Source organism: Dromiciops gliroides, chromosome 3, assembly GCF_019393635.1.
Source record: "Dromiciops gliroides isolate mDroGli1 chromosome 3, mDroGli1.pri, whole genome shotgun sequence".
Lineage (NCBI taxonomy): Eukaryota > Metazoa > Chordata > Mammalia > Microbiotheria > Microbiotheriidae > Dromiciops > Dromiciops gliroides.
Genome location: NC_057863.1, coordinates 655,807,021 through 655,830,566, shown reverse-complemented (window position 1 = coordinate 655,830,566; position 23,546 = coordinate 655,807,021). Strand labels below are relative to the sequence as shown.

The following is a 23,546-nucleotide window of genomic DNA, read 5'->3' as shown; positions in this document are numbered from 1 at the left end:
CCTTTCTTCCTTCCAGCCTCAGCTCAAGCCCCACCTCCTACATGAAGCTTACAGAGACAGAAAGAGTCACAAATAAAGAGATGTCCTCAACCTATAGGGAGTCTTCTAGTAGTGTGTGTTAGATTTTATAGTTGGCCATCTCCTGCTCTATGTTTTTATCAAGACATTTGATAAAATCATAGTTAGCTGGTAGAAACAAATGTATTTGGAACACTTAATATACTAAATAGATGAATCAAAAACATTTTGTAAAACTCAACGGGTGGGGCAGCTAGGTGATGCAGTGGATAGAGCACCAGCCCTGGAGTCAGGAGGACCTGAGTTCAAATCCAGCCTCAGACACTTGACATTTACTAGCTGTGTGACCCTGGGCACTTAACCCCAATTGCCTCACCAAAAAAAAAACAAAAACAAAACCTCAACCGGCTGGAACAATGGGTATACCTTGTGATCCAATGGTACTTATCTATTCACTGTCCCTTGAATAAGATACTCTATATCCTCATTCTAAACATTTTCACTTGCTGTCCCTCATGCCTGAAACTCTCTCCCTCATCTTCACTTTGTGGTATCCCTGGCTTCCTTCCAGTCTCACCCAGTCTCATGTTCCCCAGTCCTCCTTCATTTTAGTGCCTTCCTTCTATAGATGATCTCTGATTGATCTGTAATGTATTGACTGGAGATTTGTTATCAGAACATTGAATATATCGAATTCAATTCAATATCCTGAATGTACATAGTTGTCTGCGTGTTGTCTCCCCCAGTCAGACTATGGACTCCTTGAAAGCACAGACTATTTTTTGTCTGTGTATCTCCAACACTTAGCACAGCGCCATGCTGAATAAATGTTGGCTGATTTGGCTTGATATGACATTTAAGAAGGATGGGGGATGGCCGGTGTGAGGGCATGTAGATAGGGGAAAGAAAGGGAACAAGCATTGATTAAGCACCTACTATGTGTCAGGCTCGGTGCTACATGCTTTACAAATATTATCTTTTGATAGGAAATGGAGTGCCCCGAGTAAGGAACAGCAAAAAGGCCACTTTGACTCAACAGCAGAGTGTGGGGGAGGGTGGGAGGTATAACGAGTTTGGAAAGGCAGGCCGGGGCAAGATCATAAAGAGCTCTAAAAGCCCTTGGAGCTGACCAAGAGGGGAAGGGACATGGTCAGACCAAAGCTTAAGGAAAGTCAAGGCAAGGATGTGGAATGGGGAGAGAGCAATGGCCCCAGTGTAGTAGTCTAGGTGAGAAGAGCTGAGGCCCTGAGCTAGCGTGGTGGCCATGAGAGAAGGGAGATTTGGCGACTGATTACATGCATGGGTGAAGAGTGAGAAGGCAAGGATAATGCTGAGGTAGCAAACCTGGGAGACCTTGGACTGAGATAGGGAAGTATTGACTGGAAAAGGAGTGGGGGGGGGCATGAATTTAGGGGGAGAGGAAGAGTTCTATTTGGAATATGTCATTTTCCCCCATTAAATCCAACCCTCTTCTGAACTTCCTGATTTCTTTCCAAGACACAAGTAGTTGCCTGGGTCCAAAGCATTGGAATCACCCCTAACTCTGTACTCTGCCATGTATCACATACTTAATCAGTTGCCAAGTCTTCTCTACCTTCACAGCATCTCTCCTATACTTCCCTTTTTCTCCTCTGCCTAATGCAGACACCCATCACCATCATCTAGATCTTTGCAAAAACTTTCAAATTGGTCTCCCTGACTCAAGTTTCTACTCTCTCCCATTTACCTTCCATATACGAAGGGATCTTCCTATAGGACAGGCCTGAACAGACTTCTGAAGGAAATGGGATTTTAAGAGACAGGTGAATAAGGAATGCATTACAGATATGGGGTGGAGGGAAGTGGGGTGAGGCAGGGCAAAGGTGTAGAGAAAAGTGATTGAACTCTGGGTGTGAAGAAGGAAGACCACAGCGTTCAAGGAGTGTGTAATGGATAATGGGACTGGAAATCTAGGTCGAGGCCAGCTGTTGAAGGGCTTGAAAAGCCAAAAAGTTTATATGTTATACAAGGTGAAGTTTGTGAGCTCAGTTTTTTGTTTTAAAAAATAAGAGTTTAGGGGCAGCTGGGTGGCGCAGTTGATAGAGCACCAGCCCTGGATTCAGGAGGACCTGAGTTCCAATCCGGCCTCAGACACTTAACACTTACTAGCTTTGTGACCCTGTGCAAGTCACTTAACCCCAATTGCCTCACAAAAAAAAAAAAGTTTGAAGCTTGTAAAAACAAATGTTGAGAACTATTTTCACATGTATCTGGAAAAAAATAAAATACTTTTATCAGAAAAAAAATAATAATAGTTTGATAACTGGATTCTAATGTAATTAATTTCCTCTGTAACCATAAGTATTGTATTTTATATTCTGAGAAGAGGATTCATAGGCAACACCAGACAGCCAAATGCATCCATGCCACAGAAAAGGTCAGGAACCCATGTTCTCAAGGTAAGAGAGCATGTTGTAGAGGGAATACTTACTCCGGTATGAGTTGGGCCAAATGGCTTCTGATGGCCTCTTCCAACTCTGAGCTTCTGTTAATCTGTTCAGGCGGTTGCATTAGGGTTAGGGGGGGGGAAGAAGGAACCACTCTTTCTCTAAGACTGAAGGAAACTCTAACGGGAGAGATACCAGGAATGTCCTTGGCTAACACTTTCAGGAACTCCCTTCTGCTGGTCTTCCATCACTTACCTACAGAAGTGCATCTGGGGATGTCTCTCTTCCGAAGCTGCGAGATTTCATCTGTCTCCAAGTGGGCAATCGCATCTAGTTTGGGAACTGGGAGCCCTGCTCAGGGAAAGAAACAGGAAGCCCTGAAGATAGAGTCCTTTCTGGAACCTTCCCTCTGGTAATCCCATCTTATTTTTCCTGCACATCGTTTGCCATGTGTATATTTGCTTGTCTCCCATTAGACTGTGAGCTCCTTTAGGGCAGGGGCTGTCTTTTGCTTCTTTTTGTATCTCCAGTGCTCAGCACAGTGCCCAGCACATACTAAGTACTTAATAAATGTTTACTGAACGGTATTGAATCAAATTCTTTTGCTTAGGGAAAAGATGGCATGCTAGGAAGCCCCAGGGGGTGGTAAGAAAGGACTTCTGAAGAACATTCCACTCGGTGTTCCCAGGAAGTACAGCGAATAGACCACATGGAGAACTGAGGGTCAAGTAAAACTAATCCATTTTGGTCCAACCCCAGCCAAGAGAATATGAACCTTTCATATCTCTAGGATGTGTATTGGAATATTCAATCAATCAACCCATAAAGCACTTGTTAAGAGCCCATTTTGAGTGAGGCACTGTACAAGGTACTAGGGATACAGGACAGGGCCTGCCTCCAGGCAGCTTACATTTAACATGCATATTTATAAGCGCATGGAAAGTAAACACAAGATAACTTAGGGAGAGAGGCACTAGTGGCTGTAGGAGGTGGCATCTGAGTTGACCTTTGAAAGAAACGCTATGGAGATTCTAAGGGACAGAGGTGACCAAAGTGCATTCTAAGCACGGGGGACAGACTGTACAAAGGCACAGAGGTGGGAAATGGGGTACTGTGCCTAGGGAACATCCCAGAGGTCAATTTGGCCCATCCCCAGAATGCATGCAGGGGCTGCTGAGATTTTAAGGGAGAACCTTTCACTTGGAAACCCAATTCAAACTCCATTTCTTAAGGGCCTCCTATGTATGTTCAGGTACTATGCCAGGCTCTGGAAATAAAAAGACAAAATAGAATGCAGCACCAACACAGAGACTCCTGGTACTGAGAAATGGAGGAATTTGTCCACTTTAATACCCCCATTCAGCAAATCAAACCAGACCTAAGCATTCCAGACATCCTACAGACTTTAGAATGCCACTATCCAGAAAGAAAGAGGCTCCCTACATTTTAATGTTGGCTAAGAGAGATTCAATGGAAATGCAGAATCACTGACCTACTGTCAGGTTATCCTCAAAACTAAAGACTACAGCAGGAGGGATTATCATTGCAGGAGCAAGTCCAGAAATCACAATTTCTACATTGCCTCCCGGCAATTCCTCACCCATAACACAGTCTTTCTGTCTCTGTCTCTGCCTCTGCCTCTGATTTCCTCTCTCTCTCTCCTCTTACCCTCCCCCTCCTCTCTCTTCTCTCTCTCTCTCTACTCTCTTTCCTCTTTCTCCTCTCTTTCTCTCCTCTCTCCCCTCTCTCTCCCTTCTCTTTCTTCTCTCTCTCTCCTCTCCCTTCTCTCTCCTCTCTTTCTCTCTTCTCTCTCTTTCTCTCTCCCTTCACTCCCTTCTCTTTCCTCTCTCTCCTCTCCCTTCTCTCTCTCCTTTCTCTCTAGCAAAGTGTTTTGCATGACCACACATCCTTGTTTTGTTTTTCTTGCCTTCTCATTAGGTGGGGGAGGGGATAAGAGGAGGGAGAGAATTTGGAACTGAACAGTAACAATAATAACAACAAAAATGATAAAGTCTCGGTGCTTCAAAATAAATAAATAAATACAGATCATTGTTTTTAAAAAGAAAACAAAACTGAACTAAAGGGAGTCCTCTTTCTGAAGTCACTCCCAATTTCTCGTGCCTTATTTGTACCCAGTGGCTGGCACGTGGTCTCCCCCATTAGGCCATGAGTGCCTTGAGACCAGGGACTATCTGTGCCCTTCTTTGTGCCCCCTGTACTTGGCACAGTTCCTGGCACACAGTAGGCACTTGATAAAAGCTTCTTGACTCAACGTGACTATTAGTTGCTAAATATTTTGGTCAGGCTCCGAATGAGTGAATTGGGAACTGAAAAGGACCTTGGAGTAGCTTGAGCTAGGCCACCCCTTTTATGTTGCAGACTAGACAGCTGAGCTTCCAGACGTGTCATACAGCTAGAAAAGAGGCAGTCAGGATTAGAACCTGGACCTCCTAAGGGCAAGCCACTGCACTGTATGACATGTCATGCCTCGTACCACGGACCTCCCATATAGAAGCTCTTTGTCTGAAGATATGAGCTGAATAGAAAAGAGTGGCATGCTGACCACTGACCCAGAGGCTGCTGGATCTAATGCAGGGTGCGCCAGATCCACCCTCCATGCAGCTGTCAAACTGATATCCCTGAAACACAGGTCCGGTCTGACACAGCGCTCCCTTACGCAGAAAGTGTCAGAGATGCCACATTGTCTGCCCTGGGGCCCTCAGAATATGACTCCATAGGCAAAAATCTTCTTGCCTCTAAGTCTAAAACACAAAATTCCCAGCCCTGCCCAATATGGCTCCCACCCAGACTTCTTTTTGCACTTATTTATTTCATGATACACCCTTCCTTCCAGCACTTTCTGTGCCAATTCAAACTGGGCTAGTTGTGCCCTGGACATAACATTCCCCACCCTCCTATTTCCACATCCCCCATGTCTCAAAGTTGCTCTCTCTTCACCTCTGCCACCTCTTAGAGTCTCTAGATCCCTGCAAAGCATAGCTTGGGTTTGACCTACTACAAGCAGCCTTGTTGGATGCCTGCTGTTGGTGGTGCCCATTTCCCTCGAATTTATGTAATTTTGTATTTACTTATCTTCATATGTGTTGTGTCCCCCAAGTCCAATAGAAACTCCTTGAAGAGTCTTTGCCTCCCCCGCACCTAGCACAGTGCCCTGCACATAGTAGGCACCTCACCATTAACTCTCCAATGGTCAGATGCCAGCTCCCAGGGGCAAGCCGTCCTTACCAAGGAAGACAAAGTTCTGATAGTTCTCCAGTGTCACTTCCCGGTACAGGTCCTTCTGAGCCGGCTCCAAGCACCTCCACTCCTTCTGGGTGAAGTCCACAGTCACATCCTGGAATGTCACAGGTTGCTGAAAGAGCAAACATGTCGGTGGCACACCACATGGAGGGCTGAAATCGGAGGTGGGAAAACGTGAAGCCCTCACATCCAGCCTCAGCCTCCTTCTGTAGGTTAGCCATGTCACCCATGTTCTCCTACTCAGCGTCCCAGCCCTTCTTGCCTTCAGGATGAAATGTTGGGCTTTTACAGCTTTGCACAGCTGGGCCCCTTCCCACCTTTCCAGTCCTCTCCCTTCCCTACAGCTCTCCTGCCGTCATCATCGGACCTCCCATACAACACTCATCTCTGTGCCTCTGCAGTGGCTGTCTCTCACATCTGGAGCATTCTCCTTCCTCACCTCTGCCTCTTAGCTTCTCTGGCTTCTTTCAAGATTCAACTCATGGCTTTTCCCTCGGGATGACAAAATAGCTCCGGGCAGCTGTGATACTTGGCTGAAAGACCACATGCAACTCAGCAGCAGCTAAGTCAACCGGAGATGTCCTCAACGTATTGCCTCACTGAATATTCTTCTGCTATGACCAAGTCATTCTGTGAACAGCCAAACAACCTGCACATGCTTCATTTCACTTCAGTGCAGAACAGAGTAGTCTGTATTGTACTCCACTCAAGAACTAGCCCAGAAAAGAAGGAGCAATGCTTCTGCCTCTCTCTGCATTTCCAGAACAGAGCAAGGGACTGAGCACAGAGTCAGAGCTTAATAAATGTTGCCCGACTGACACTATTTTCTAATTAGATAAATCACTCTGCATTACTTACCACAAGGTCTGGGGGACAAGTGATCGACTCGTACTACGCACTTCTACTATACCAGGCACAGCACTCAGGAGGCAGAGTATAAACCACAGATTTACGTGGGAGATTTATCTCACTGCTAGACATGAATGCCTGTGACCTCAAACCACTTCTCCCTTTATACTAGGTACCCATGATTCCCCATCTCCCCTTCTTCCAGGAGAAGGGAAGATCATAATTCACTGGTGGGATTATGGTTGGTGGACCATTGAAGATTCATAGGACTTTCAAGTAGGTGTCACAGTGTCTGGAGAGTCAGCCCTGGAGTCAGGAAGGCCTGAGTCAAATCCAGTCTCAGACACTTACTAGCTGAGTGACCCTGGGCAAGTCACTTCACCTCTCTTTGTCTGTTTCCTCATCTGTAAAATGGGGATAACTATATCAACTGACCTCCCAGTGTCGTGAGGATCAGATGAGAGAGCGTTTGTAAAAGCCTGACACACAGCAAGCGTCACACAAGTGTCAGCTGTTGTTACTGATTATCATTCAGAAGGCATGGGGTGGTGAAGGGACAAATAGGGAGTGGCTGAAGGAGCAGCGGGTGCTGAGTCCAGAGAAAAGAAGACTTGAGGGAGTCTCCAGTATTTGAACGGCCATCCCACAGAGACTGACTCTGCCTGGACCAAAAGGGCAGGTCAGCAAGCAATGTGTCAAACCTACAAAGAGTACAAAGCTGAGAGCAGCTAGGTGGCGCAGTGGATAGAGCATTGGCCCTAGATTCAGGAGGACCTGAGTTCAAATCCGGCCTCAAGCACTTTACACTTACTACCTGTGTAACCCTAGGCAAGTCACTTAACCCCAATTGCCTCACCAAAGAAATAAAATAAAATAAATTAAGTAACTTGCCCAGAGTCCTTTAGGCCAGATCTGAAGCCTGGTCTTCCTGGCTCTACCTACTAGCTACAAATACTTTGAAAAATATTCAGCATCACCAATTACTAAAGGAATAAAAAGTTAACACATGAGGTACTACCTTACAACTAAAGTAACAAAAACAAACCAAAATGATCAAACCTAATGCTAGAGGGACTGGGAGGAAACAGGCAGACTCATACCTTTTGGTAGCTTTGAAACACCCAGTATTTCTGGGTAATGATCCAGCACTTCATCTTCTATCCATCTAAGAATTCACCCAACCCCTAATTTCCTGTGCCCTTATTTCCAGCACTGCCACCATATCTTCATACTTTCCTTTCCCACATCCTCAAGACTTAAAAAAATTTTTTTCTAATCAAGTCAAAGAATGTATTAAACACTTACTATGTGCCAAGCACTGTGCTCAGCACCAAGAATAGAAACACAAGCAAGAGACACTCCCTGCCCTCAAAGAACATACACTCTACTGGAGAAGATCAGACAAAAAAGGAAGAGTTTATTTCCAAGGAAAAAGAAAATATGCAAATTAAGGGGGGAAAACTTAGCAGAGCAAGATGAGAAAAAAATCTACCTAACTCCAGAATCCCAAGCAAGGGAAAGTCATGACAGCCAAAGCTAAAACTAAAGAAATAAAGCTAAAGAAAATAGCTTAAGAAGTTAATGGTGTGTAAAATGATGCCATAGGACAATTCCTGGTGCAGCAAAACCCACAGAAGAATGTGCTGAGATCATTTTCCAACCAAGGACAGTTTGGAAGGTCAGAAGGAGAGAGCTGCTCTGCTGAGACAGGAGTCGAGCCCAACCCCACAGTCACCCTGACATAGATCCAGTCCCAGGAAGTCCTCACCAGAGAAAGAGACCCCCAGAGTCTCTGAATCAGCTGAAGCACCAGTGTCGTCTGGAACTAAGCTCACAGTCTGATGAGAGGGCTGAGCCCTTGGCAGGGGGGAGACTACAGCAGAAATTGAGTTTTTCGGGACAGCTAGGTGGTGCAGTGGATAGAGCACCGGCCCTGGAGTCAGGAGCACCTGAGTTCAAATCCAGCCTCAGAAACTTAACACTTATTAGCTGTGTGACCTTGGGCAAGTCACTTAACCCCAATTGTCTCACAAAAAAAAAAAAAGAAATTGAGTTTTTTACCCCTTCTGGGAACCAGGAGGTAGGCTTGAGTAGCAATGGCCCAGGTAGGGGAGGGGCACAGGCTCATTGGAACTGACAACCACAACACACAAAGCTGGTTGATTAGCAAGTTGGTCTGGGGTTATCTAAGGACCAGGGAACAGGTCAGGTGAGTGAAAAACCTGATCCTTCTTAAATCATACCACCTGGGACTTCTTAAGCTTGGGATACTGCAGCCTGGAAACAGTGCCCCACTTTAAGGAGCTAAAAGTCTAGTAAAAGAAATACAAGATGAGCCGACAGAGAAAGGTGAGGACCATAGAAAGTTTCTTCAGTAACAAGGAAGACCAAGGGGCACCCTCAGAGGAAGATGTCAACATCAGGGCCCCTATATCTAAAGCTTCCAAGAAAAATACGAATTGCTCTCAGGCCATAGAGGTGCCCAAAAAGGACTTTGAAGATAAAGTTAGAGAGGTAGAAGAAAAAATGGAAGGAGAAATGAGGGTTATGCAGGAAGGACATGAGAAAAAAGTCAACAGCTGGAAAAGGAGGTACAAAAACTCTCTGATGAAAATAACTGCCTAAGAATTAGGATTGAACAAATGGAAGCCAGTGACTTTATGAGAAACCAAGACACAATAAAGCAAATCCAAATGAATAAAAAAATAGAGGGCAATGTGAAATATCTTCTGGGAAAAACTGCTGACCTGGAAAATAAGTCCAGGAGAGATAATTTGAAAATTATTGGTCTACCTGAAAACCATGATCAAGGAAAGAGCTTAGACACCATCTTCCAAGATATTCTCTGGGAAAACTGCCCTGAAATTCTAGAAGAAGCTAAAATAGAAACTGAAAGAATCCACCAATGACCTCCAGAAAGAGATCCCAAAAGGAAAACTCCTAGGAATATTATAGTCAAATTCCAGAGCTCTCAGGTCAAGGAGAAAATATTGCAAGCTGCCAAAAAGAAAGAATTCAAGTACTGTGGAGCCCCAGTTAGGACAGCACAAGATCTAGCAGCTTCTACATTAAAGGACCGGAGGGCATGGAATATGATATTCCATAGGGCAAAGGAAATGGGATTACAACCAAGAATCACCTACCCAGCAAAACTCAGCATTATCTTCCAGTGGAAAAAATGGGACTTTAATGAAAAAGAAGACTTTCAGATATTTGTGATGAAAAGACCTGAATTGAATGGCAAATTTGACTTTTAAATACAAGACCCTAGAGAACCATTAAAAATTGGAGCTGGGGGACATACCTGGTGTTGTACAGTGGGCGACTGTCTTGTGTCTGAAGTCAGGTTTTGGCTGGGATCCCCCTGGGTCCAGGGGTGATGCTTTGTCCACTGTGTCACTTAGCTAGGTGATGACATCTTTAGGTTTAAATTGAGGGGTGAAGGAAATTCACTGGGGGAGGGGGAAGGGCAGAGGTGAAATCCTACATGAAAGAAACAGGAAAAGGCTTATGGAGTGGGGGAAGAGATGGGAGAGGAACAGGGCAGTAAATGAATTTTACACTCATCAGAAAAGGCTCAAAGACCTTAAACTCATCAGAGCTGCCTCAAGGAGGGACTAACAGACACACCCAACTGGGTGGAGTAATCTATTTAATCTGGGCAGTAAATGAGCCTAACACTCATCAGAATTGGCTCAAAGACCTCAGTCTCATTAGAATTGGCTCAAGGAGAGAATAATGTACACATTCAATTGGCCAGAGTAATCTCTCTAACCCTGCAGGAAAATAGGAGGGGAAGGGGATAAAGAGAGAGGGGCAAAAGAAGGAAGGGCAGAGTGGGGGAGGGGACAGACAGAAGCAAATCCCTTTTGAAGAGTGATAGGATGAAAGAAGATGGATAATAGAGTAAATATCATGGGGAAGGGAAACAGTTAATAATAGTAATCATGAAAAAGAGAAAAGGGGGGAAAATTGTTCAAAAAATATTTATAGCAACTCTTGGTGGTGGCTAAGAATTGAGAATCAAGGGAATGTCCATCAATTGAGGAATAATGGAAAAAGCTGTGCTATATAATTGTAGTGGAATGGTCTTGTGCTACAGGAAATGACAAACAGGATGATCCCCAAAAAACCTTGAAAGACTAATGAACATCGATGTATAGTGAAGTGAGCAGAGCTGGGAGGACATTGTGCATAGTGACAGTAGTATTGTTCAATGAGCAATTGTGAATGACTTAACTACTCTCAGCAGTGCAATGATTCAAGACAATCCCAAGGAACTAATGAGGAAGCTTACTATGCACCCCCATAGAAAGAACTGATAAAAAGAACACTTGTGGACTGTGCATAAATAACCTGATTGCGATCTTGTGGAGGGGGGAGGAAAGGGAGGGAAGGAGGGTGGGAGAAAAATTTGGAACTCTAAATCTTATGAAAATGAATGTTGAAAACTACCCTTACATGTAAATGGAAAATAAAATAAACGTTGCTGAAAAATTAAATTAAATTAAATAAAAAAAAGAAAAACCTAAGATCCAAGCTTTAATTCAGATATTAGCACCAAAAGGGAGTTAGACTCCAGTTATAACTTATGCTAGGTTCTCTTACCCATAGAAATCAGTGCCCATAACGGGAACAGAGGGGGAGAGGCCATCATGACCTTAGACTAAATGACAGCCTAGAGAAATTCAGACTAGAAATAAAAGAAAAATGGAGATGTTACGAAACCAGCCACGGGAATCAGAAAGAAACATGCACAGAAGAGGTCAAATTTGTCCCCCAATTCACCTTATGACGTGTAAACCACAAAAACACACCTCCACTGAAAAAGGTACCTGCTTTGGGGGTTAGCTTAGGACCCCAGGAACTCCAAATTAGGATAAGCCCTCCCCTGTACCTCCCCAAAATGGAGATTATTGTAATGAGGCTCATAATCAATTTATCCATACTACAAATATAACTGTCTTTCCTTTCATTATTCGAGAGATACCTTTCCACTATTCTGGTTCTCTCCCTGTGGTCATCACAGTATTGCAATAAAACTTGGGAAACTGAGTCACTGAGTCTTGTAATTCTTTTGGGACAACTCACAATCAATTTGACCCCAAATTCTAGCCCACATCATTTGGTGCCCCTTGTGACTTCAAGTCCCAAACTCAGTGGGATGAGACCTTGTTAAGGTAAGTTTGGCATCTGCCTTTAACTCCTACACTCAGATTTTGTCTCATTTGGGAGTGTAACCAGCTCACCAAAGCAAGTGGGGTTATTGGGATCAAGTGATTTACCCTGAAGGATTTCATTTTTTTCCTGAAAAGGAAAGAAAGGAATCACCCTGTTGGCAAGACCCAGCAGTCTGGGGAACACCCTGGATTGGGTTCTTTGCTGTTTTAATGGACACCCACGTGGATGCAAGTGTGGTGTTGGTAACCTCCGGGAGGTAATGGATAGGTCAGGAAATTTTGACAAACTGGGAGACGGGAATAAGGAGAAAATTGGATGTAGCCAAAAAGAAACAAATGACTTTACAAATTGGGACAAGTCTGATAGCACTGACCTGAAAAAGAAAACGGGTGGTGTTTTATTGCAATACTGTCTGGCCACAGCAACCCCCTGATTCGGCTCTTGGTTTCCCCGAGACGGAGTATGCATTGTGTTTTTCTCCTCAGTTGCCTCAGAAACCTCAGTCACATTGGGTGTGCCTCCAAGGTCTGAGGTAGGATTTTTCTCAGGTTCGGTCTTAGCCCAACCCACTTTAAAGGGATAGGGAGAGAAAACATTCTGCATGACCCCTCAGGTAGATCCTTTTTTTTTTTTGGTGGGGCAATGGGGTTTAAGTGACTTGCCCAGGGTCACACAGCTAGTAAGTGTCAAGTGTCTGAGGCTGGATTTGAACTCAGGGCCGGTGCTTTATCCACTGCGCCACCTAGCTGCCCCCGAGGTATATCATTACAAATTTGGAAAAAAGGGAAAAAATTGGACATGGGTGAAAAGAAACAAATGACTTCTTTGCAAGAGAAAGATTTAAGGTAACAGACCTCCTGATTAATCCCCTACTAGAGGGGGCTGGTCAGGAAGAAGTAATATCTTATGGCTGTTTGTTTGCTTGTCTGTATGCAGCTACTGGTCTGCTTGTTGTCTCATGCCTTTATGTCTGTCAAATGTTGTAATTGTGTTGTACAATCTGTGGGAAATTTTTGGTCGTGCCCCCTACCCTTTCAGAGCGATGGCCAGGCTCTGAAGGTGGGGGAAGGAAGTCTCTGACTTCTGGATATCTGTACAGGTGTGTGTCTACTTAAGAGTTTGAATTTGGAATTGGGATGTAACTTCTTTGCTAGGCATTCATAGCCTTGGATGAACATGGTAAAAGCTGGTTTTGTAGTGGAACGGTTAAAAATCAGGAACTATTTGAAATGTGTAAGAGTTTTAATGAAAAATGTTGTCTAGTCAATTCTGACATGCGTGGCTGGTCGCTTTCTCTCTCCCCTCCCCCGCCTCCTTCTTGGGTGCTGGCTGCACAGCACGGGAACGGAGTGGTGGGTGAGAGAATGTTTAGAAAATCTTAAGAAACTGCCCAGAGTATTTTAAATTATTGGTAAAAACAAGTAGAAAGAAGGCTGTGCTGTTTTGTACTGACTGTTCAAAGAATTTGGAATCTTGGGGAAAAAAGGGGGAGTATGTTTAAGGTGCACTGCCACTTTAAGTGCTCACCTGTCATTTCAAGGTTTGTGAATTCTGGAAGAAACCAAAGAGTACTGTTAAAGTTTTAAAGTTACTTTTAAATTGGTGTATGTGTGTCAAAATTAAAAACAAAGCAATTGATGGTTTTAACAAAAATAGGTATATTAGTTATTTCCTCTAAGACAGAGGAAAGCATTGGAAACTGGTAAATCATTACACAGAAAAAAGGCCTTCGAGACTTTTTAAAATTTGTTAACTTGCCAGAAAAGAGCTGGTTACAAGGAATGGTTTTGCTGAGGATTTATAAGGTTACTAATTGTACAGAAGTCATTTCTAATGATTGATCTTTACACCAGGATAAAGTTTAAACCTGAGAAGAAGGAGGAAAGAAAAAAACCAAGCAACATGTGTGTGTGTCCTGGTAAATCTTTTTTTTGCTCATTGAAATTTCAAGAGTAGAGGTTTGCTATTTAAGATAAAATATTTTGGGACTGTAATTTATGTTGTTTTGAGTTTTGAATTCAGGTATAATTGTTTGGATGGTTAAGCCAGTATTCCAAGTACTGGAGAGAATGCCACAAATCAATGCCACAAGAGGGAATGTGCTGCTTACAGGTGGAGGTATCTGGGAAAAAGCTGAGAGGACAATTTCGGACTCAATCCGAGGTAGGCTCCTTCTGGCTCATTGTGTACCTACTCAACAGGAAATGTTTCCCCACCTGGCTATCCCTGAATTTGGCTGTTATTGTATGACTGGTGGTCACTTATAACTTTTACCTGAAATCAAACACAGCTAAGGATGTTTTATCCTGGCCTTATAATCACGTCCCTGCTTTTTCTTTTATAGCAGATTTCTGTAATCAGAGCAAGTAGTCAGCAGAAGAAATGAGCACAATGCAAGTATGTGAGATCTTACTGTTTTCAGTTTAAATGTGTGCTCACTTTTTATGTCAAACAACAAGGTATATTAATAGTCAGGTTTGCCTTATGCCTGCTAATGCTTACACGGTATTATGATAAGATTAAATTAACTGGGTATTTTTGGGGTTTAGAAGAAAGTGAAATTCTTCCCCATTATAGATGAGAGGGAGGATGATAAGTAGAAAACATAGTTATGAATTTCAGGTTTTATCATAAATCTGCCCAGTGAGATCTCTGTTATGTACTGCCAAGGGCACCAAACTATCAACTCTACAGTACAAGGGAATCACAGGGCAGACCTTGCTGCTAGATTAGTTGCTAAATCCATTCACTGGTCCACCTTAGCCCTGGTCCCCTTTCCACCCTACTGTGCCCCGAGGTATCTCCCCTTCCCATACCAAGGAGGAGATTATAAGTCTTTAGTGTTAATTACCAACTGCTTAAGCCCATATGTTATCTTGGGCTGTTTGGATTCTAGAGTAAGAATACTATCACCTCTTCTCATATTAATGTCAGAGGAGGAACCTGGGATGATTTTCTTTGGTGGGTCTGAAAAACTGCTGTCCTCATTATTCCTTTTGTTGGGTAACTTGAACATGAAGCTATGCTTACAAATTTAACACTGATAATAGAATAAATTTCTGATTTTACTGCATTTGGGTTACAAGAATTGGAAGAGTGCTTGAACTCTGGCAAATGTGATCCTGGACTGAGGCAGAGTCTGTATGATTCAGAACACCTCCTTGAAGGTTGAGCTACCATGCAGAGCTTACCTGCATAGATGAAACTGTTCACAACTGCTTGCTTCATCCAGTTGTTTGGTTTTTTTTCTTCTCATGGAACTCTTAGATTTATTCAGTATTAGGGTCCCTGTTGCCCCTTGGTCTGTTTGTAAATCATTTGTGTTTTGTGTTGTTCCCAGAAATGGGAGGTTCTTCAAGCTGGTTGGCTAGCTTGAAGTCATTCAAATTCATTGGTTCACTGGACCTGAAGGTGGTTTCGATGTAAAGTTCAAAGGTTTTAGCTTCTAAGAACAATACCTTCTTAAGTGCCCTTAAGTACCAGCCAGCTGTGCTTACAACCTAGTAAGCGGGCAGTCAGTCACTCTTCCCAATCTCCAGGGGGGCCCCTGAGTATCTGTGAAATCTCATTATCCACCACATTCCATTATCTGGGCAGGGTGTTGAGGCCCTTGTATTTGTAATCTTATCACTTCATTTGTAACATCTCTTATAACTGCTATACAAACCCCAGGACATGCCAGGAAGGGCTTTTACTCAGACCTCTAGACGTCCCTCCATTCATGTACCCCTGTGGGCCCCTACTTTCCCCTACTCAGCAGGAAGCAGATACAGAAAAAACTGATTGTTGTCCTTTTTCCCAGGGTATATGAAAAGGGGGGAATGATGTAGGAGGTTAAAAAAAGGGTTAATAGAAAAACCTAAGATCCAAGCTTTAATTCAGATATTAGCACCAAAAGGGAGTTAGACTCCAGTTATAACTTATGCTAGGTTCTCTTACCCACAGAAATCAGTGCCCATAACGGGAACAGAGGGGGAGAGGCCATCATGACCTTAGACTAAATGACAGCCTAGAGAAATTCAGACTAGAAATAAAAGAAAAATGGAGATGTTACGAAACCAGCCACGGGAATCAGAAAGAAACATGCACAGAAGAGGTCAAACTTGTCCCCAGATCCACCTTATGACGTGTAAACCCCCAAAACACACCTCCACTGAGAAAGGTGCCTGCCTCAGGGGTTGGCTTAGGACCCCAGGATAAGCCCTCCCTTGTAACACCCCTAGGTGGAGAATATTATAATGAGTAGGACAGGCCCTCTCCTGTACCTCCCCAAGGTGGAGGTTATTATAATGGGACTGATAATCAATTTGTCCATACTACAAATAGAACTGTCTTTTCTTTCACTATTCGAGAGATACCTTTCCACTATTCTGGTTCTCTCCCTGTGGTCACCCACAGTATTGCAATAAAACTTGGGAAACTGAGTCACTGAGTCTTGTAATTCCTTTGGGGCAACTCATGATCAATTTGACCCCCAAATTCAGCCCCACATCAGACATCATCTTCCAAGAAATTGTCAGGGAAAACTGCCCTGATATTCTAGAAGCAGAAGGTAAAATAGAAATTGAAAGAATCCACCAATCACTCCTGAAAGAGATCCCAAAAGGAAAACTCCCAGGAATACTATAGCCAAATTCCAGAGCTCCCAAGTCAAGGAGAAAATATTACAAGCTGCCAAAAAGAAAGAATTCAAGTATTGTGGAGCCCCAGTCAGGATAGCACAAGATCTAGCAGCTTCTACTTTAAAGGACCGAAGGGCATGGAATATGATATTCCAGAGGGCAAAGGAATTGGAATTACAACCAAGAACCTACCCAGCAAAACTGGGTAATAATCTTTCATAGGTTAAATAATCTTTCATAATAATCAAATAATCTTTCATAGGTTAAAATGGGACTTTAATGAAAAAGAGGACTTTCAGGTATTTGTGATGAAAAGACCTGAACTAAATGGCAAATTTGACTTTCAAATACAAGACCCTAGAGAACCATAAAAAATTGGAGCTGGGGGACATACCTGGTGTTGTACAGTGGGCGACTGTCTTGTGTCTGAAGTCAGGTTTTGGCTGGGATCCCCCTGGATTCAGGGTGGATGCTTTGTCCACTATGTCACCTAGCTGCTCCATGATGACATATTTAGGGTAAAATTGAGGCTTGAGAGGAATGTACTGGGGGAGGGGAAAGGGCAGAGGGAGCATGAGGTGAAATCCCACATGAAAGAAACAGGAAAGGGTTTATGGAGTGGGGGAAGAGATGGGGGAGGAACAGGGCAGTAAATGAACTTTACACTCATCAGAATGGGCTCAAAGACCTTAATTTCGTCAGAGTTGGCTCAAGTAAGGATTAACACACACCCAATTGGGTGGAGTAATCTATTTAATCTGGGCAGTATGAGCCTAACACTCATCAGAATTGGCTCAAGGAGGGATTAACATGCACACTCAATTGGGTGGAGTAATCTATCTAACCCTACAGGAAAATAGGAGGGGAAGGGGATAAAGAGAGAGGGGCAAAAGAAGGGAGGGCAGACTGGGGGAGGGGACAGACAGAAGCAAATCCCTTTTGAAGAGGGATAGGGTGAAAGAAGATAGATAATAAATATCATGGGGAAGGGAATAGGATGGAGGGAAACAGTTAACAACAGTAATCATGAAAAAGAGAAAAGGGGGGAAAATTGTACAAAAAATATTTACTCTTTGTAGTGGCTAAGAATTGGGAATCAAGGGAATGTCCATCAACCGAGCAATGATGGAAGAAGCTGTGGTCATATATGATTGTAATGGAATTGTAATGACAAACAGGATGATCCCAGAAAAACCTAGAAAGACTCATATGAACTGATGTATAGTGAAGTGAGCAGAACTGGGAGGACATTGTGCATAGTGACAGCAGTATTGTTCAATGAGCAATTGTGAATGACTTAACTACTCTCAGCAGTGCAATGATCCAAGACAATCCCAAGGTACTAATGAGGAAGCTTACTATCCATTCCATAGAAAGAACTGATAAAAAGATCACTTGTGGATTGTACATATACATAGCCTATATCAGAATGGTTGCTGTCTTGTGGAGGGGGGAGGGAGAAAAATTTGGAACTCTAAATCTTATGAAAATGAATATTGAAAACTACCCTTACATGTAACTGGAAAAAATAAAATAAATGTTTGTTTAAAAAAAAAGGGGGGGCAACTACGTGGTGCAGTGGATAAAGCACTGACAGTGGATTCAGGAGGACTTGAGTTCAAATCGAACCTCAGACACTTGACACTAACTAGCTGTGTAACCTGGGCAAGTCACTTAACCCTCACTGCCCTGCAAAAAAAAAAAAAAGAAGTTAATGGTGTGCCTAATATGGAAATGTTTTGCATGACTGCATGTGTATAATCAAAATGTTTACCTTCTCAAGGAGAGGGGAGAGGAAGGGAAGGAGATAATTTGTAATTAAATTTTTGAAAAGAATGTTAAAATTTTGTTTTTACATGTAATTGAAAAAATTAAATATAATTTTTTTAATAAAGAAGTTAATGGCGGCAGCTTTTTTGTGGTAACAACTAGACACTGAAGGAAATGGCTAAACAAATTACAGTGTCTGAATGGGACAGAATACTCTTGTGCTGTAAGAAACTATGAGGGGTATGGTTTCAGAGAAATCTGGGAAGACTTGTGTAAACTGATACAGAGTAAAGTGAGAAGAACCCGGAGAATAATTTGTGTGATGACAACCATATCATCAAAACAAACAACTTGGAAAGACTCGGGAACTCTGATCAACCCAATGATCAGCCATTATTCCAGAGAACTCAAGGTGAAGCCTGCTCCCCACCTCCCCACAGAGCAGTGATAGAGTCAGGGCACCCACCCACTGAGACACAGCCAATGAGGACACTTGTCTTGCTTAACTCTTAATGTTTGTTAAAGGATTTTGTGTATCCTTTTTCCCCCTCCAAAGAGGAAGAAAGGTATCCTTCTTTAGCTTACAGCATTTATCTTCATACTGAGCCCAGGTTTAATGAATGGATGAAAATAAATATATTTTTAAATGAATAAAATATAAATTATATATGTCTAAGAAATGACAAATATGAATCATTCGGAGAAATGTGGAAAGATTTGTGAAGTAAGCAGAACCAAGGAAAAAAACATATAATGAACATACCACTGGAAAGGGTAAGAATGATAAAGTGAATTCCAAAGAACTGTAATCACCAAGCCTGGCCCCAGAGAAGAGATGGGAAAAAGAATTTCTCTCCTTTCAGGGGGACAATGAAAGAAGGAGAAAAAATAATAATAATGATAGCTAACATTTATATAGTGCCACCCTCGTGCCAGACACGAGGCTAAGAGCCTCACAAATAGTATCTCATTTCATCCTCACAACAAGCATGAGAGGCAGGTGCTGTTATTAGATGGGACTGACACTGTTAGATATGACTGTTGCATGGGGCGGGCGGGGGGGGGGGGTTGCTGAACTGTTGTTTTTTTTCTTTGTTACAAGGGGAAAATCACAGGGTAAGGGAAGGGAGAGGACTATATTCATTATTATTACTGCATTATTAATAATAATATCTAGCATGTATATAGTGTTTTCAGGCTTACAAAGCACTGTACACACACATTTTCTCATTGGATCTTCATAATGACCCAGTGAAGTAAGAGCTGTTATTATCCCTATGTTACAGATTAAGAAACTGAGGCACACAGAGGTTAAGTGACTCACCCAGAGTCACATAACAAGTCAGTGACTGAGGCTGGATTGGAACTTGGGTCTCCCTGACTCCAGACCCAGTGCTCTATGCACTGAGCTGCAAATCAATGAATGTAATATAGTAACAGATTTTAAAATAAACACACACCTTTTTTTTTCTTTAAAAAAAAAGAACAATAATAAAAAACACCCAAATGAATGCTCTGCAGCAGGTGGGAGGCATGGAGGAAGCATTCACTGCCCAGGCTAGGGTAGAAGGGAATGATGCCTGGATTCTGACCCAGGTCCTACGCCTGTGAACCTGGGTCCGTATATCACATCTCTGGGCCTCTGTTTCCCCATGTGTAAAATGGCAAGTGCGTGGGGAAGGGGGCTTCACAATGTTTACGATTCTTTCCAGCTCTAATCCCCTATGAACACATTCTAAATCAGGTTTTCCAAGTGTTTGGCAGAGACTAAGTACATGGTGGGACCTTGGATTGGACTCGGTTGTGGGGCACCAACTAAGGACAAGGGAAAGAAAGGTCTGAGAAATCAGCTGGTATTTCAGAAGAGGCAGGAAAACCTAACTCACCTTAGGCAAGGCCATCTGAGACCCAGAAGTCACTTCCTTCATCTTCTTCACTTCTGTCATTTGGGGAAAGACAAAATCTTGAGAAATCAAAGCTGGGGGAAAAGAAAAGAGGTAAGAGCCCAGTTAAAGAAGGCAGCTCCCAGACCTGCCAGGGTACAGGTCCCCATGCACAGCTGGCTGGGGGGCCCCACAATCCCACCAGAGCCTGGGGGCAGCCTTGCCAGCTCTCCTCAGATCACAGCCACAGCTTATGGGCCCAACTGGGAGAATCACTCACAGAACTTCCCACTATGTCCTGGGTGATCCTGAATATGAGACTCACAGTCTCCATGCCTCAGTTGCTTCTCTTTTTGAGGGGGACGGAAGGGGTCCAAATCTGTGGTTTTACTCATGTCAGAAGCTCTCTCATGAGGAACCTCCCTGTGGCAATGCTCAGCTACCCCTAATCCTAAGAGAGCCATCTAGAGCACTAAGAGGCGCAGCGTTCTGTCCAGGGTCACACAGCCAGCATCCACAAGCAGAAGGGGGCCCGGACCCCCTTGGGCAGCCATGGATTCCTCACAGTGGTGTCTCTAGTTGCATAAAATAAAGGAAACCATTGATACTGAAATAGTCATTCAAGACTTTAGTTCACATATCCCAGGTTAAGAACCACTTCAGTCTAGAAAATAGAAGTGACTTGCCCAAGGTCACAGAGGTAGGAAGCATCAGAGGCAGACTTGGACCCAGAACTTCCTGACATCAAGGCCAGCTCCCATCCACACCAACGCCAGGCTTCCTCTCTGCATCAAGGGAAATGTTTCCATTCCCTTCCCTAGTTTGCAGGAGACGCAAGGATTTGTTCGATTTGGCCTCTGACGGCAGAGCTCAGGACAGTGGGTGGACAAGGCCAGGAGCCAGTGGCAGAAGTTACCAAGAGAGCCCATTTAGGCTTGATGTCAAGAGAAACATGATGGCTCAGTGGTGAGAGCCATCCCCAGGTAGAGGGGCTGCGTTGGGGCAGCACAGGCTGGGCCCCCACTCATCGGATAAATTTTATAGGAGGGAATCTTTTTCCCAAAAAGAACGAACCACAAGGCTGCTAAGGAACCTGAGATCCTGGGGTTTGGGGTGAATTGCTGCAGATGTTCTGAAGCCCTTCTAGGTCAGGAGCAGGGGATGGAAAGCCATGCCCTAACTTGGCTTCCGGGCACATGTGACAGAGCCTGGGGGAGGGAAAGAAAGGGATGCAAACAGACTGCCCAAGGAAGGGTTCTCTGAAGAATGAGGAAGGCAGGGGGAACAAAGAAAAGAATATCAACCGGTCTCTTTTAGAACCTGTCTAAAGGATCCAGTCAGAGGATCATAGATTGAGAGCTGAAAGGAACCACAGAGACCACTGAACCTGACTCCCTCATTTTACAGGTGAAGAAACTGAGGCAGACAGAAGTTAAGTGACTTGCCTAAGGTCACACAGACAAGATCTAAGGCCAGCACACTACCCATTGAGCCACCTTGCTGCCTCCATGGGAGGCACTAAGCCATGAAGACATGTTCCTCCTTAGCTTATGTCAGAAGGGCAGGAAGAATGTGGTTCTGTGGGGTCACCTTGTGTCGGGGATGGCAGGACTCCCCTGCTCAGACTAAGGGGTAGCAGAGTGGAGTGGGACCCAGACTGCCTTGGCCCCTCTGGTGGAGAAATGAGAGAGAGAGGAAAAATGGCATGAAACTGGGAGGAGAATTCTGAGGTCCCTTTCAACTCTAAACCTAGGACACAATGAGGGGTGTCTGAGGCACACTGGGGTCAGGAGAGGATCCGTTACGTGCGAGTTCTCTGGCTCCAGCCCAGGAGGCTTCCTCAGCTACTCTCCCCAAGGGGGCCAGGTGCTTCTGCACCCCCCCCAGAGGCTCTTCTCTAGCCCCCACCCCAGAACTCCTCACGTCTCTCTTCAAGCCTGAGGAACCCAGAGGCCTCTGCGGGCACCCCTCCTCAACTCCGACCTTAATGTTTAGCTTTTGTCAAGTCCTTTCTCCCAGCCCCAGTGATGGGGACTTGCCCAGGCACCCAAAGTTCCAGGATGTTTCGACGCTGAAGCACCAGGCAAAAGTCTTGGCATAAGAAGGATGGATTTGGGCTGTCTTCAAACCCCTCCACCTTTCTGAAGAGCTGGTCCCCGGTGCTCTAGGGTTCACCATCAGGGTGCTGGGGGCACAAGACAAGGTAGAGTCATTGATGAGGTCTAGCAAGCACAGTGCTTGGCACAACAGGCACCTAAGAATTAATAAATGCTTCTTGACTGACCGGCTGACATTCACTCACCCCATCTCACACAGGATATGTGCTAGGGTTTGCACCCCTACCCCTTCACGTGGGAGCTCTTTGAGGGCTGAAGCTGTTTTTGCCATTCTTTTCATCCCAGCACTCAGCAAGGTACCAGGCACATAGCCGACTCCGAATAAATGCTTGTGGATGAACTGAGTCCCAACACAGAGCCATTTTCCATGATTGTACTCCATTCATTTGACAATTACCTAATACACATATGCCAAACTGCAGCAGATACTATGAGACCCAGGCATCTTGGGTGGGAGGTGGGAGGTGGGAGGGGAATACCAAAGGGACCCTCAAAGGTAGGAGGGGAAAAAAGGCAGCTGAACCAAGATAGCTAAGTGGTACAGCGAACAGCATGAGATGTGGAGCCAGGAAGAAAAGAGTTCAAATCAACCCAGACACTTAATTAACTTGTGACCCTAGATAAATTAGTTAACCTTGGCCTGCCGGTTTCTTCAGGAGATAATATACCTAAATTACATGAACGGTAGCTGCCATTACTATTATCATGCTCCTGGTGGCTCCTTCTGCAGAGATACCAACCAAGCTCTCTTTCTCCAAGGTTCAGCAACCTCCTAAGGAGGCCTTTCCCTAATGGAAAGATGCCCTCCATTTACCCTGTGTGTGTGTGTGTGTGTGTGTGTGTGTGTGTATGTGCATGTGTGCAGGACTCCATCATGTATCACATTCAGGTGAGGCAGAGTCCTCAGCCTTACTCTCTCTTCCTGAGGCATCAAAGGCCAGAGGCAGCACAAGTCATGAGGACTCAATGACCGACAACAGCAGCGTGTATGTGGGTGTACGTACATATTATCTACAATATATAAAATACAGTGTGTCTCCTATGTTGTCTCCCCATTAGATGTCAGCTGCCCAAGGGCAAGGACAGAATTTTTGCCACTCTTTGTATCTCCAGCTCTTAGCATTATCCTTTTCTGCTTCTTTAGCTGTGTTATGGGCCCAGGGCACCCCAGAAGGGTGCACATCAAAGAACCTTCTCCTTGGAAAATAAACCAAAAGACAGACACACCTAAAGAGAGAAGTGGAACCAGATGGGACAGAGCTAGCTCTGGGACCTCCACCCTTCCTTCTAGTCTCCCTCAACCCTGGGGAGATAAGATTAGGTGTGGCTGCTTCCTTTGTGTCCTGAGATGGCTTGAGAGATCTGCAGCCACCTCTCACCCAGTTCCTCCAGGCACCACCAGTGGGGAATGGTCCTCCC

General features: G+C 44.2%; 1 protein-coding gene across 9 annotated transcripts in view; it reads right to left on the bottom strand.

The window, feature by feature from the left end:
- Positions 1 to 23,546, bottom strand: part of LOC122751573 (zinc finger protein 883-like) — a 62,787-nt gene that overhangs the window by 5,364 nt on the left and 33,877 nt on the right. For 3 of the 9 annotated variants that reach the window (XM_043998663.1, XM_043998662.1, XM_043998661.1), the window contains 3 exons: positions 20,014 to 20,105; positions 5,691 to 5,817; positions 2,700 to 2,795 (listed from right to left, as the gene is read on the bottom strand). In XM_043998663.1, the coding sequence (XP_043854598.1) occupies positions 2,700 to 2,795; positions 5,691 to 5,817; positions 20,014 to 20,105 (315 nt within the window). Of the gene's footprint in view, positions 1 to 2,699; positions 2,796 to 5,690; positions 5,818 to 20,013; positions 22,196 to 23,546 lie in introns of all 9 variants that reach the window. The other 6 variants (XM_043998665.1, XM_043998668.1, XM_043998667.1 and 3 more) reach the window with 5 other exon arrangements.